At 40.8% G+C, this 15,537-nt stretch overlaps 1 protein-coding gene across 2 annotated transcripts in view; it reads left to right on the forward strand.

Annotated features, from left to right (window-relative positions):
- Window positions 1–15,537, forward strand: part of LOC140209922 (protein phosphatase 1 regulatory subunit 12A-like) — a 249,168-nt gene that overhangs the window by 153,482 nt on the left and 80,149 nt on the right. For both annotated transcript variants that reach the window (XM_072278585.1, XM_072278586.1), the window contains exons 14-15: window positions 12,240–12,437; window positions 14,586–14,772. In XM_072278585.1, the coding sequence (XP_072134686.1) occupies window positions 12,240–12,437; window positions 14,586–14,772 (385 nt within the window). The remainder of the gene's footprint in view (window positions 1–12,239; window positions 12,438–14,585; window positions 14,773–15,537) is intronic.

A 15,537-nucleotide genomic window follows, 5' to 3' on the forward strand; every position in this document is an offset into this window, starting at 1 on the left:
AAGGTTGTAGGACTTGATCTAAAGTTCTGGAAATTCTTATTCCACTTCTTTACATCTTTCCTCAGCTGAGGTGATCTTTAAACCCACTCATCTGTCCAGCCTTTCAGCCACACTATACTATATTCTTTCATAGCTTGATCTCAAACTTTGTTTAATTATTCAGTATGCCTATTGTTTTGTGTTATTAACAATGCTATATAGATACAAATTTTTTTTTGAAGATCAGCTTTAAGAAAAACTTTTTATTTAGCATCTTTCCTAATGTCATCGTGACCTGTAATTTTGTGAGAACCAATATGCTTAAGAGTACTACCATCTAGTGCAAGGTTTTGTGGACGGCGTGAGAGAATTTTATTAAACCTTTGATTATTAAACATTAAGTGCTTACTGTAGAGTTGCCGTAGGATGGCAGTTGCTTCCAGGAACTTGGTTAATATGCTGCACTGAAGTTCCAGAGAGGTCCACGGATGCTTACTCATATTCACCAAAAGCTGATTTTAAGCAAATAAGTGTGCACAATCAGGTTTTCAAGGTGCATGGAGATTTTCTTTAGTGCGAGTAGAAAGATCTGCCAAGAAAGCAAGGCATCTGGTTTGTATTGCAAACAATCCCTCTAAGATTTTATGTTGTAACTACCCTTCCTCCCCTCTGGATGTTCTTTAGGTCCTTCTGGTATACTGTCTTGCTTTCCACCCCTCCCCCCCCCACCCCTCTCCGACCACCAGGGCAGCCAAACTCTCATGTCCCAAAGCAATCCCCAAAGTCGCAATTTTGTTTTTAAACCCAGCACCCAAATATAGTGCCAACCCTTTCCCCTTCCATCGTGACCTCTAATCTGACAATATTTTGCATGCTTGGTTATGAGACTGATTATTTTGTATAGTGCCTTAGGCTGTGTGTACGATAGAATATTGTATTCAGGTAACCATATGGAAGCATGTATCAGCCCACTACGTATTGCTATTTAGTGCATCTTTTCAGGATTGGTTTCTGGTATTTCTCTGCACTGCCATCCAGTGTTGTAGACATGAAACAACAGGCCCTGCTCAAACTAAGGCAAGATCATTGATGGGTTTTCATCCTATTGTAACAATGATAAATAAACTTCTGAGAATGCAGGCACTAAATAGAATGCCACCTATGGGTGTTGCAGGTAAATATTGGCAGTGTTAAATAGACTTTTCTAAATGTCAAAATATAATGTTCTGAAGCAGATAAGTGGATTGATCTAAACTGTAGAAAGGAAGTTTAAAATCAACGTTAAGAAAAAACTTTTCAATATCTTCTCTAATATCATTGTGACCTATGTCCTTCCCCCCCCCGAGAACATTAGTTCACTTGTACAATGGCTTAACCCACTTCAACCTCACTGCCACATAAATCTTTCTGCTGTCTGTTTAGACTCGTGCTTGTTTGACAAGCAGTTTGTCTAGAAAAACTGTTGTGTTCTATGGTGTGGGGAAAACAATGTAGTTCTCTTCAGTTGCCACACACATGCTATCAATTTTCCACTAGCAAGTAACAATATGCTTACTGTCCCTTTTCCTACTCATATTATCACCCAATTGTCTTTCTCTGTTCTGTTTTGGCTTAATTTTGAACTACTTCCTTCCCATAAATTTGCTGACAATTGTTAATTTTTACAGTGAGTTATACCATTAAAGTTAGCAAAACCCACCTATGAGTAGAAGAATTAAGTACGGAGTACAAGAAATAAGGTGGATGATCTTGTTGCACTATTGCAGATTGTCAGGTATGATGTTGTTGCCATCACTGAATCGTGGCTGAAGGATGGTTGTAGTTGGGAGCTGAATGTCCAAGGTTAAACTTTGTACTGGGGGTATAGGAGTAGTTTGAGCAGTTTGTTGTTGAACCTACTTGGGGATCAGTTACAACACGCACTAAAAATGCTGGTGAACGCAGCAGGCCAGGCAGCATCTATAGGAAGAGGTACAGTCGATGTTTCGGACCGAGACCCTTCGTCAGATCAGTTATACTGGATTAGGTGTTATGCAATGAGCTGGAGGCATTAGGAAGCTTAAGGTAAAAGAGCCCTCAGGAGCCTGTGATCACAACTTAAAATTTGATAGGAAGAAATTAAAGTCTGACATAACAGTATTTCAATGGAGTATAGAAAATTACACTGGTGTGAGAGATTGGTTGCCCAAAGTAAATTGGAAGAAGCTGCTGGCAGGGATGACAGCAGAGCAGCAGTGGTATGAGATTCTGGGAAAAATGAGAAAAGTGCAGGATAGTTGTTTTCCGAAAATGAAGAAATACTCAAATGGCAAAATAGTACAACCGTGGCTGACAAGGGAATTCAAAGCTAATATAAAAGCAAAAGAGAGGGCATACAATAAAGCAAAAATTAGCGTGAAGATTGGGGATTGGGAAGCTTTTAAAACCCTACAGAGAGCAACTAAAAGAATCATTAGAAGGGAAAAGATGAAAAATGAAAGCAAGCTAGCAAACAATATCAAAGTAGATAGTAAAAGATTTTTCAAATATGTAAAAAAAAAAGAGATTATAGGACCACAAAAAAAATGAGACTGGAGAAATAATGGACAATGAGATGGCAGATGAACTAAATGAGTATTTTGCATCAGTCTTCAATGGGGGAAGACATTAGCAATGTGCCAGATGTTGCAGTATGTAAAGGAAGAGAAGTGAGTGCAGTTACTATTACAAGGGAGAAGTTGCTCAAAAAGCTGAAAGACCTAAGGGTACACAAGTCATCCAGACCAGATGAACTGCACCCTAGGGTTCTGAAAGAGGTAGCGTTGGAGATTGTGGAGGCATTAGCAATGATCTTTCGAAAATCATTGGACTCTGGCATGGTGCCAGTGGACTGAAAAATTGCAAATGTCTCTCCACTCTTAAAGGAGGAAGGCAGCAGAAAGGAAGTTATAGACCAGTTAGCCTGACCTCAGCGGTTGGGAAGATGTTGGAGTCAATTGTTAAGGATGAGGTTATGAAGAACTTGGTGACACAGGACAAGATAGACAAAGTCAGCATGATTTCCTTAAGGAAAGTTCTTGCCTGATGAATCTGTTGGAATTTGGAGAGATTACAAGTAGAATAGATAAAGGGGATGCAGTTGATGTTGTATATTTGGACTTCCAGAAGGCCTCTGACAAGGTGCCACATGTGAGGCTGATTACCAAGTTAAGGGCCCATGGTATTACAGGAAAGTTACTAACATGGTGTTGGGACGACTTCTTTTTATGGCTTATGTTTATATAAATGATTTGGGTGTTGGAATAGACGGCTTTGTCTCCAAGATTGCAGATGATATGAAGATTGGTGGGGAGGCAGAGAGAGCTGAGGAAACAGAAAGGCTGCAGAAGCACTTTATCACACTAGGAGAATGGGCAAGAAAGTGGCAAATGAAATACAATGTTGGAAAATGCATGGTCATGCACTTTGGTGATAGAAATAAATGTGCCGACTATTTTCTCAACGGGGAGAAAATCCAAATATCTGAGATGCAAAGGGACTTGGGAGGCCTTGTGCAGAACACCTTAAAGGTTAACTTGCAGGTAGAGTCAGTGATAAGGAAGGGAAATGGAGTCATCATCATAGCTTGTCACACCAGACAGCCAGCCACTGTAGTGTTGTTTGGTTGATGTTGAGCAGGTCAGTGTCAGCTAAATCAGGTGAGAGTGGGCAGTTGCGCAGAACGTGTTCAATATTCTGCACCCTTTTGCCACACTCACAGAATTCGCTGGTCTTTAAACCCCACTTCACCATATTGTCTCCTGTCCTACAAACTCTCGCTCTCGATCTGGTGAGAGTGCACCACTTCCGTCTGTCAAGCAGTGCCCTGTCTGGCAACATTTCTGTGGGGTCTTGCACTATTGTTTGGTGGGGTTCTGGCTTCTGTTTGTTGCCAGAGGTCAACCCTATATGTTTGGGGGGATGTTCCATGTGGTAGTTCCTCCACTGTAGCAAAGTTTTTCCTCGATCTTAGGCGGTTGGAAACTGGCGCATGATGATGTAGTGGGTGCCATGTATCCGAGTTTTGTTTACCTTTTTCAATTTTTGTTGTAGTGTGTCTTCGGATCTCTGGGGGAGCAATGCCTGCAAGTCTGTAAATGATGTTAGTGGGTGTGGGGCGCAACTTGTCTGTGTTTATTCGGCAGGCTTCGTTAAGCAACGAAGGATCGTTAAGGGTCTATTTTCTTTGCATGGGCTGATCTGCCCCACACAGGTGCACAGTATTCTGCAGGTGCATAGCAGAGTGCTAGGGCAGTTGAGCAGTAAGTGTGTGAGCATTAGCTCCCCATTTCGTGCTTGCTAATTTTTTCAAGAGAGAATTGTGAGAGCCAACTTTCCCTCTGAGTTTTTGGATGTGGGTGGCAAACGAGAGTGTCCTATCCAGTGTCACGCCCAGGTAAATTGGAGTCGGATGGTGTTCGAGCTCCTTCCCACACTAGAAGATCTTGAGTTTCCGAGCTGCTTCTTGATCCCTCAGGTGGAATGCACACACTTGAGTTTTTGATGGATTTGGGTTCAGAGACCATTTTTCATAATACTGCTTCATTGCTTTGAGGACTGCTGTAACTTGTACTTCAACTTCTTGGAAGGAGTTAGCTTGTGTTTGCTATGCATAGGTTGTCTGCATAGATAAACCTGTGAGTGTTAGGAAAGGTTGGTTGGTTGTTTGTGTAGACATTAAATAGAGGTGCCAGGACTGATCCCTGTGGTAGTCTGTTCTTTTGTGGACGCCACCTACTGTTAATTCCATTCATTTCTACATAAAATCTACAATTTTCTATGAGGCTTCTTATTACTTTGACTGTGGTTTCGTTCTTTGACATTTTAGATAATTTCAGTAGAAGGCCTCTGTGATTCACAGTGTTGTATGCTGCTGTTAAGTCAACGAATACTGCCCCTGTAACTTGTTGCATTTCAAAGCCATCCTCAATATACTGGGTTAAGTTCAGGACTTGACCGCAGCAAGAGCGGCCTGGCCTGAACCCGGCTTGGTCTAGTGTTAGAAGATCTTTGACTAAGGGGGATATTCTTTTCAGTATGAGTCTCCCGTGGAGTTTATAGAGGGTGCAGAGCAAGGAAATCGGTTTGTAGTTTTTAGGAATGTTGGGGTCTTCATTGGGTTTTAGGAGAGCAACAACTTTGGCTCTTCTCCACTTTTTGGGTATCTTTAATGATCTTTGGCGACAGTTAAGCAACGGGTCTATTTTCTTCGCATGGGCTGATGGTGGTGCACAAGTGGAACAGGTCAAAAGCTTTTAAGTTCCTCGGGGTCAATATCACAAATGATCTGACTTGGTCCAACCAAGCAGAGTTCACTGCCAAGAAGGCCCACCAGCACCTTTACTTCCTGAGAAAACTAAAGAAATTTGGCCTGTCCCCTAAAACCCTCACTAATTTTTATAAATGTACTGTAGAAAGCATTCTTCTAGGGTGCATCCCAACCTGGTATGGAAGTTGTCCTGTCCAAGGCCAAAAGAAGCTGCAGAAGATTGTGAACACAGCACAGCACATCACACAAACCAATCTTCCGTCCTTGGACTCACTTTACACCGCATGCTGTCAGAGCAGTGCTGCCAGGATAATCAAGGACATGATCCACCCAGCCAACGCACTTTTCGTCCCTCTTCCCTCCGGGAGAAGGCTCAGGAGCTTGAAGACTTGTACGGCCAGATTTGGGAACAGCTTCTTTCCAACTGTGATAAGACTGCTGAACGGATCCTGACCAGGATCTGGGCTGTACCCTCCAAATATCTGGACCTGCCCCTTGGTTTTTTTTGCAGTACCGTACTTTCCATTTTTCTATTTTCTATTTATGATAATTTAAAATTTCAATATTTACTAATTTTTACTATTTTTAATATTTTTAATATTTAATATTTGTAATCCAGGAAGTGGGAAGTGCAGAATCAAATATCGCTGTGATTGTACGTTCTAGTATCAATTGTTTGGCGACAATAAAGTATAAGGTATAAAAAGGGACAGAAGCCAGTGGAGTGCTTTAGGTCCAAGATGTTTAAGGAATTCATTAAGAATCCCATCTATGCCAGCAGCTTTGTTGGATTTTAGCTGTGATACTTCATCCTTTAATTCTTCTAGGGTGAGAGATGGGAAGTTGTTATTCCTGTTTGAGAGAGCTGACTCCATCTCCTGATGTTGCTTTTACTTTTGCCTCCGTTCCTTGTTATTTGGTTGACCATTTAGTATCAGTTGGTGGGCAACCTGATTGGGTGTTACGGTAGCAATTCTCTGTAGTGGTCTGTTGTCTGAGTTGAGTTTCCGAACAGTTGCCCATGCCTTCTTAATGTTCTTGGTCATGTCTGTGTTTTCTATCAGTTCCTGCCATCGCTGTTGGCTCAGTAGGGACAGAACTGACTCTCCTATTTCAATTGTGTCTTGACCAAACGGGTCTTGGTCATAGAGGTTGACATATTCATCATAACTTTGCTTGATACCACTAGTCAATCCCTGAATATATTTGGATCTGCAGCCTCTAGGTATGTTCTGCTGTGCTACTTACCAGATTAGTCGGACAAATTCATCATAATGATCAGGTTCTGGTGGTATGGTATCGATAAGTTGATCAAGGGATTCTGCGAAAGATGTCCAATTCGCTTTTCTCATGTTAAATCTTGATAAGTACTTTCATGGTACAGGTCTCAGAACTTGAAGGGATTCTACCTCGACTGGGCGATGTTGGGATTTGGGTATATGTTGGAGGTCTGTTCATATGAAGAGGTTGGAGCTTGCCAAGGTAACAAAGGCAAGGTCTGGGTTGTATCCTTTTCTCCATCTGGCACTTGTGAAGGTAGGGGTGTCCTTTGACTTGTATAGTAGCTCAAGGCTGTTGTTTAGAGCCCATGATACAACTTCTCCATTTGCATCGTCATCCTCATATCCCCATTTGGTGTTATGGCTAGTAAAGTCACCAATAATGAGGTACATTTTGTCCCGGAGATCTAGGTTCGGTGGCCACATGAATGGTTTATTCGGGGGCTTGTAGACTGAGATGATATTTATGTGTTTTGGTTCAACTTTCAGAAGTTCCATTGAGCCAGCTTGGATGTTTGCTGTGCTCATTACTATAGATTTCTCTTTAACAAAGATTGCACTTCCATAAGTTTGACTGGGGGTGTCAATAGCCAAGTGCATTCCTGGCACATAGGGTTAGTTGTTCAGTCTATGAGTTTCTTGTATGCACAAGATGTCTGGTTTTAAGTTTGCCAGGATTTCTGCTTTACTATGGCTGAAGCCTTCAATGTTGTACATAGAACATAGAAAAGTACAGCACAGTACAGGCCCTTCGGCCCACAATGTTGTGCCAACCCTCAAACTCTGCCTCCCATATAAACCCCCACCTTAAATTCCTCCATATACCTGTCTAGTAGTCTCTTAAACTTCACTAGTGTATCTACCTCCACCACTGACTCAGGCAGTGCATTCCACGCACCAACCACTCTGAGTAAAAAACCTTCCTCTAATATCCCCCTTGAACTTCCCACCCCTTACCTTAAAGCCATGTCCTCTTGTATTGAGCAGTGGTGCCCTGGGGAATAGGCGCTGGCTATCCACTCTTATCTATTCCTCTTACTATCTTGTACACCTCTATCATGTCTCCCCCTCATCCTCCTTCTCTCCAAAGAGTAAAGCCCTAGCTCCCTTGATCTCTGATCATAATGCATACTTTCTAAACCAGGCAGCATCCTGGTAAATCTCTTCTGTACCCTTTCCAATGCTTCCACATTCTTCCTATAGTGAGGCGACCAGAACTGGACACAGTACTCCAAGGGTGGCCTAACCAGAGTTTTATAGAGCTGCATCATTACATCGCGACTCTTAAACTCTATCCCTCGACTTATGAAAGCTAACACCCCATAAGCTTTCTTAACTACCCTATCCACCTGTGAGGCAACTTTCAGGGATCTGTGGACATGTACCCCCAGATCCCTCTGCTCCTCCACACTACCAGGTTTCCTGCCATTTACTTTGTACTCTGCCTTGGAGGTTGTCCTTCCAAAGTGTACCACCTCACACTTCTCCAGGTTGAACTCCATCTCCCACTTGTCAGCCCACTTCTGCATCCTATCAATGTCCCTCAGCAATCTTTGACAATCCTCTACACTATCTACAGCACCACCAACCTTTGTGTCGTCTGCAAACTTGCCAACCCACCCTTCTACCCCCACATCCAGGTCATTAATAAAAGTCACGAAAAGTAGAGGTCCCAGAACAGATCCTTGTGGGACACCACTAGTCACAATCCTCCAATCTGAATGGACTCCCTCCACCACGACCCTCTGCCTTCTGCAGGCAAGCCAATTCTGAATCCACCTGACCAAACTTCCCTGGATCCCATGCCTTCTGACTTTCTGAATAAGCCAACCGTGTGGAACCTTGTCAAATGCCTTATTAAAATCCATATAGATCACATCCACTGTACTACCCTCATCTATATGCCCGGTCACCTCCTCAAAGAACTCTATCAGGCTTGTTAGACACGATCTACCTTTCACAAAGCCATGCTGACTGTCCCTGATCAGACCATGATTCTCTAAATGCCCATAGATCCTATCTCTAAGAATCTTTTCCAACAGCTTTCACACCACAGACGTAAAGCTCACTGGTCTATAATTACCCGGACCATCCCTACTACCTTTTTTGAACAAGGGGACAACATTCGCCTCCCTCCAATCTTCCGGTACCATTCCCGTGGACAATGAGGACATAAAGATCCTAGCCAGAGGCTCAGCAATCTCCTCCCTCGCCTCGTGGAGCAGCCTGGGGAATATTCTGTCAGGCCCCGGGGACTTATCCGTCCTAATGTATTTTAACAACTCCAGCACCTCCTCTCCCTTAATATCAACATGCTCCAGAACATCAACCTCACTCATATTGTCCTCACCATCATCAAGTTTCTTGTCATTGGTGAATACCGAAGAGAAGTATTCATTGAGGACCTCGCTCACTTCCACAGCCTCCAGGCACATCTGCCCACCTTTATCTCTAATCGGTCCAACCTTCACTCCTGTCATCCTTTTCTTCTTCACATAATTGAAGAATGCCTTGGGGTTTTCCTTTACCCTACTTGCCAAGGCCTCATGCCCCCTTCTTGTTCTTCTCAGTCCCTTCTTAAGCTCCTTTCTTGCTTCCCTGTATTCCTCAATAGACCCATCTGATCTCTGCTTCCTAAACCTCATGTATGCTGCCTTCTTCCACCTGACTAGATTTTCCACCTCACTTGTCACCCATGGTTCCTTCACCCTACCATTCTTTATCTTCCTCCCCGGGACAAATTTATCCCTAACATCCTGCAAGAGATCTCTAAACGTCAACCACATGTCCATAATACATTTCCCTACAAAAACATCATCCCAATTCACACCCGCAAGTTCTAGCCTTATAGCCTCATAATTTGCCCTTCCCCAATTAAAAATTTTCCTGTCCTCTCTGATTCTATCCTTTTCCGTGATAATGCTAAAGGCCAGGGAGTGGTGGTCACTGTCCCACAGATGCTCACCCACTGAGAGATCTGTGACCTGTCCAGGTTCATTACCTAGTACTAGATCTAGTATGGCATTCCCCCAGTCGGCCTGTCTACATACTGTGACAGGAATCCGTCCTGGACACACTTAACAAAAACTCTGCCCCATCTAAACCCTTGGAACTAATCAGGTGCCAATCAATATTAGGAAAGTTAAAGTCACCCATGATAACAACCCTGTTATTTTTGTACCTTTCCAAAATCTGCCTCCCAATCTGCTCCTCTGTATCTCTGCTGCTAATAGGGGGCCTATAGAATACCCCCAATAGAGTAACTGCTCCCTTCCTGTTCCTGACTTCCACCCATACTGACTCAAAAGAGGATCCTGCTACATTACCCACCCTTTCTGCAGCTGTAATAGTATCCCTGACCAGTAATACCACCCCTCCTCCCCTTTCTCCGCCCTCTCTATCCCCTTTAAAGCAGTGAAATCCAGGAATATTGAGATTCCATTCCTGCCCTGGTGCCAGCCAAGTCTCTGTAATGGCCACTACATCATAATTCCATATATGTATCCAAGCTCTCAGTTCATCACCTTTGTTCCTGATGCTTCTTGCATTGAGGTACATGCATTTCAGCCCTTCTACCTTACTGTCTGTACACCGTTTATTCTGCTCCTCTTTCCTCAAAGCCTCTCTATATGTTAGATCTGGCTTTACTCCATGCACTTCTTTCACTGCCCTATTGCTCTGGGTCCCATCCCCCTTGCAATTTAGTTCAAACCCTCCCAAACCATGCTGGCAAACCTACCTGCAAGGATATTGCTCCCCCTCGAGTTCAGGTGCAACCCATCCAATCTGTACAAGTCCCACCTTCCCCAGAAGAGATCCCAAGGATCCAAAAATCTAAAACCCTGCTCCCTGCACCAACTCCTCAGCCATGCATGTTGTGGCTAACGATTTTCATGATTTCCAGTGGGCCGAGGGTTTATCCTTTTACCACCCACTGGGTCACTTGGTCTGGCGCGTAATGTCAGGATTGGTCCCCTTTTGGATTAACAGGGTCATGGCGTGAGCATTCCTGACTCGACTCGGGAAATGAAGTGTTAGCATTCATTTCAAGAGGTCTTGAATACAAGAGCAAGGATGTGATGCTGAGGTTTTATAGTGCACTTGTGAAACCACATCTTGAGTATTGTGAAATTTTATGCTCCTCATCTAAGAAAAGATGTGCTGGCATTAGAGAGGATTCAGAGGAGGTTCACAAGGATTCTGGGAATGAAAGGGTTATCATATGAGGAGCATTTGATGGCTCTGGGTCTGTACTCACTGGAATTTAGAAAGATGAGGGGGGATCTCATTGAAACCTTCCAAATGTTAAAAGGCCTAGACAGAGTAGATATGGAAAGAATGTTTCCCATGGTGGGGGAGTCTAGGACAAGAGGGCACAGCCTCAGGATAGAAGGGTGTCCATTTAAAATAGAGATGTGAAGAAATTTCTTTACCGGAGGGTGGGGAATTTGTGGAATACTTATCCAGATTCAAAGATGAATTCCTGAATGCAGTCCAGTCCACCAATTCAAAGCAATCCTGTAAGCGCTCCTGTGCTTCCCTTATCCATACCTTGGTCCTCACTACTGGTGCTGCAGTCTTTTGAGTGGTCTTCTCATTTCTGCATCTTCTTTATAATCCTAAAACTACTGATATCCACATTATATCAACTAGGAACTTGCACTTAGTTCCAATTTTAAGTGCTCTATCATTTGGAACTATGCTTTTAATTTTGAGTCAGAAATTTACAAATTCCCTTTCTAACCTTGACTTTAATTCAAGACATTTCTACAGAAATCATTTTGAAATGTGTGAGCTTTACTATAAATGCAATATCTTTTTTCTGAACACAAAATTCTGGTGGACTTCAGCAAGTTAAGCAGCATCTATAGAGGGGGATAAACAATTAATGTTTTTGGCCCTCAATGGGACATTGTGTTTACATTGTTTCTGATTTTTTTTGTTTTATTAATCTGGGAAACATGACAGCTAATTTGAGCACAGTGAATTTCTCCAACAGTAATGAGATATATATGAATAAATTGTATGTTGACTTAGAAAAATGTTAACTTGCAAATCAGGAAGATTACTTGGACTCCAAACCTCTTAATCCTTGTCAGTCCTCTTCGTGTTGCATCTGAAAGATTGAGCTGGTTTACACTGAAAATCATATCCTAGATATGTGCTCAATTCTTAGAAATAAGCATTAAAGCTAGAACTTTGTGACATTGAGAAGCATGCTACAGGTGAACTAGGGACTATTTGTTAAATGGATCAAGAAATGCAACAATATACAATGAGATCTGCATATCAAAACACAAACTTGATCATATCAGATCTTTGTTATTTTAGATTAGAAATCAAGTCATGTACATCGTGAAGCAAGTAAAATATATTTTCCTGTTATTCATTAACTGTTCAGAAATTTGATATTGTTCTTTGGTTTTTATTTAAGCATTTATATTAAACTGTTCAGAAGTAAAAAAAAAACTTGAGTGGTGCCACAATCAACGAATCATAATCTTGCCTTAAGAATAATGAGAGTTTTATGGATTTGGAGATAATTGAGCAACAGTTGGGTTTGAAAATAAAAAAACATAGATTCCTTCATAGCCTTCTGGAGAGAAGATCTTAGGCAGTAATGTTATCTAATTGCCCAGTTATTCATTCTTTATACTTTTATGTGCTTATATTGTGATTTGCTTTTAAATTAGGGTGTAACGCTAACAGACCTGCAGGAAGCAGAGAAGACATTTAGCCGTTCTCGTGCTGAAAGACGAGCTCAAGAACAACAAGAGAAGGATGAAAAGGAAAAGCAAGATGTAGAAAAGCAGGATGAAAAAGAAAAGCCATTGATATCACAAGATGCAGAAGAATACAGACAAAGATGGAGTAGAAATCAAGAGAAAGAGGTACTTGCAATACAACAGTACATTGTAATAACATGATTTAATGTGCTTTCTAATCAGCCTGAACTATAACCACTTAGCCATTCCACAACCAATGAGTTAGATTAAAGCTCTGCAATTCTACTGCATTCAGTTGACATTCAATTTTGCTGATTGAAGCAGCTACTGGAATTAGGATTTTCACATCTTCCTCCTTTTTTTAATATTTCATGAAAATTAGGAAATGATATAAAAGGATTGAGTTTTTTTTATTTGTCACTTTTAGCTTGGAACTATACCTTTGTTTTTTCCCTATATTTTGTTTTAACCCATAACAATTATTTCTGAATTATCTCAAAATTTGCATTGCATCAGCTTCTGCCTTTTCAAGTATTGCATTCCATATCATAATATCTTGCTTTATATTCTTTTTTGTCTCTCACTCTTTCTGCTATGTGGAAAAACTGTTTCTTGTTAGGCTGAACAAAACCAATCATAAGAGAAGTTTATTTTAATATAGTCCCTCACATGCCTTTATAGGTGTTAATATTCTATAATATGCAAGTGGTAAAATTCTTTTCAGCTAGTGAAATGCTTTTGAAGGTTATTCTCTAAAGCTAGAAGTTGATTGTCATAACGAGTATAGCAGCTAATTTGCATATAGAAACATTTTCAAGGAATAACAACAAACTCAATTTGTTTTAATGATCGTAGGTAAATCACTGGTCAAGGCACTATGAATACCTCATTTCCATTTATGATTTTGCATATATTTTGTGCAAGTTTTTCATGACTGTCTTTAAGGATTATACCCTAGCTTTACTTATTTCTTTGTTTTAATAAATGTTTTATATGATTTTATTTCTTTAGAATCCCAATCTATCAATCTGGTTTTTCAATGTAATAACAGCCTAAACCACAGTGTGGTGCTGTTGCTCTATTTCCATTTTGTTGCAATATTTGTTTAAGTAGGATGTTTGTTTCAATATCTAGGTGATGAAAACATTAGTTTGTCTCATTGTTATTGATGTCACCGTAGCTAGGTAGTCAATTGTTTCAATAGGCATAAAACATAATTATATTTAAAAATCTAAAGGGATACAAATTTTGGATGGAACTTGAATGCCTCATTTTTGCCTTGAGGGCAAAAATGCCTCAATTAGCAAGTACAGCTGTCAATTTAGGGAGACTAGATATTGTAGGAACTGAAACTGAGCGAGTAAGGGTTGATGCAAATGGTAAATTGCTTGGAAAGTGCAAAAAGGATAGAGCTGATATTGAGCTATTTCAATTCTTTTTGCATAAATTACATTGTAATCTATAAATAGTGCAATAATTTTGTGTACCCAAAAACAAGTGGAATTTCTACTAATCTTAGAGACACGTACTTGTCTCTAAAAAGAGTGTTGTCAGAAACCTGTCCTGTAAACAAAACTGAGTATATACCTGGGTGAATTGATCATTATTTGGCTTTCCTACCAAGTAAACTGATTTGTGACCTTTGATGGAGGATGAGCAACACACATAAAAGTTGCTGGTGAACGCAGCAGGCTAGGCAGCATGTATTGGAAGAGGTACAGTCAACGCTTCGGGCCTGTAACGTCGACTGTACCTCTTCCAATAGATGCTACCTGGCCTGCTGCGTTCACTAGCAACTCTTATGTGTGTTGTGACCTTTGAGTAGCCTCTTAAAATTAAACTATTTCTTTTGGCTGTAAGGGTGCATGTCATGCCAGGCCTTTCTTCCTTATCCTAATTAGCAAGTAGTTCCTCATAATGCTTCAGTGTTTCCAAAAATTTTAAATTGAAGTACTCAGGTAGTAGATTGACACTATTCATTGAATATTTTGTTCAGCTCATCAAAACATTTTCAGTTATATTAATCAAATTGCACCAAATCACTCCTCTTAAATATATAATTTGTGCTTTAAGTGTTTTAAAGTTGTGCTTTAAAATACTTAAATACAATGACTTGATCGGTTATTGGAATATAAGTGATGACTGTTGTAGGAAATAAGGCATTATGCCCCAATATAAGCAAATACATTTAGGTTAAATATATTAGTTTACATTGAGAGGGGAGATGCGGGGTAGTCTGTTTTTGAATTAATTTGTAATGATTATGTATTTTTTCTTACCATTTCAAAGCTTTTCTTTTCTCCTCCTAACCAGTCTGGATATCGCCAGTCAAGGCACACATCACAGTCAGATAGTTCATCTGTACCTGTTGCATCACCTTCTGCATCAGACAGTTTCCTGTATGCGAGTACCCATCAAAACCAGCTGAATGGGATTATAGATCAAGCACCATCTTACTTTTCACATTCGAGGATCTTGTCTAAAGAACTGGAGAGCAATGGTAATGTTCAGACTTCTTTCATTCAGGGATCTCTATTCACCTATTCATAACATTGCCTTGAGGGACTTGGGGGGGAGAGGTTGGGTTTGAATGTTGAGTAATAGAAGCAAGATTATGGCAATGTTTTTTGTAGTGTACTGTGGAAATGTTCTACCGAAATGTAGTTTAAAAATGAATGTAGAAGTTGAATTTACCTCCATGAAAACAGCTAAAGGATTACATACAGTGGCATGCAAAAGTTTGGGCACCCCTGTTCAAAATTTCTGTTACTGTGAATAGTTAAGTGAGTAGAAGATGAACTGATCTCCAAAAGTCATAAAGTTAAAGATGAAATATTCTTTTCAACAGTTTAAGCAAGATTAGTGTATTATTTTTGTTTTGTACAATTTTAGAGTAGGGAAAAAAGGAAAGGAGCTCCATGCAAAAGTTTGGGCACCCCAAGAGATTTGAGGTCTCAGATAACTTTTACCAAGGTCTCAGACCTTAATTAGCTTGTTAGGGCTATGGCTTGTTCACAGTCATTGTTAGGAAAGGCCAGGCGATGCAAATTTCAAAGCTTTATAAATACCCTGACTCCTCAAACCTTGTCCCAACAATCAGCAGGCATGGGCTCCTCTAAGCAGCTGCCTAGCACTCTGAAAATTAAAATAAATGATGCCCACAAAGCAGGAGAAGGCTATAAGAAGATAGCAAAGTATTTTCAGGTAGTTGTTTCTGCAGCTCGTAATGTAATTAAGAAATGGCAGTAAACAGGAACGGTGGAGG

The sequence above is a fragment of the Mobula birostris genome, chromosome 14, assembly GCF_030028105.1.
Source record: "Mobula birostris isolate sMobBir1 chromosome 14, sMobBir1.hap1, whole genome shotgun sequence".
Taxonomy (NCBI): Eukaryota; Metazoa; Chordata; class Chondrichthyes; order Myliobatiformes; family Myliobatidae; genus Mobula; species Mobula birostris.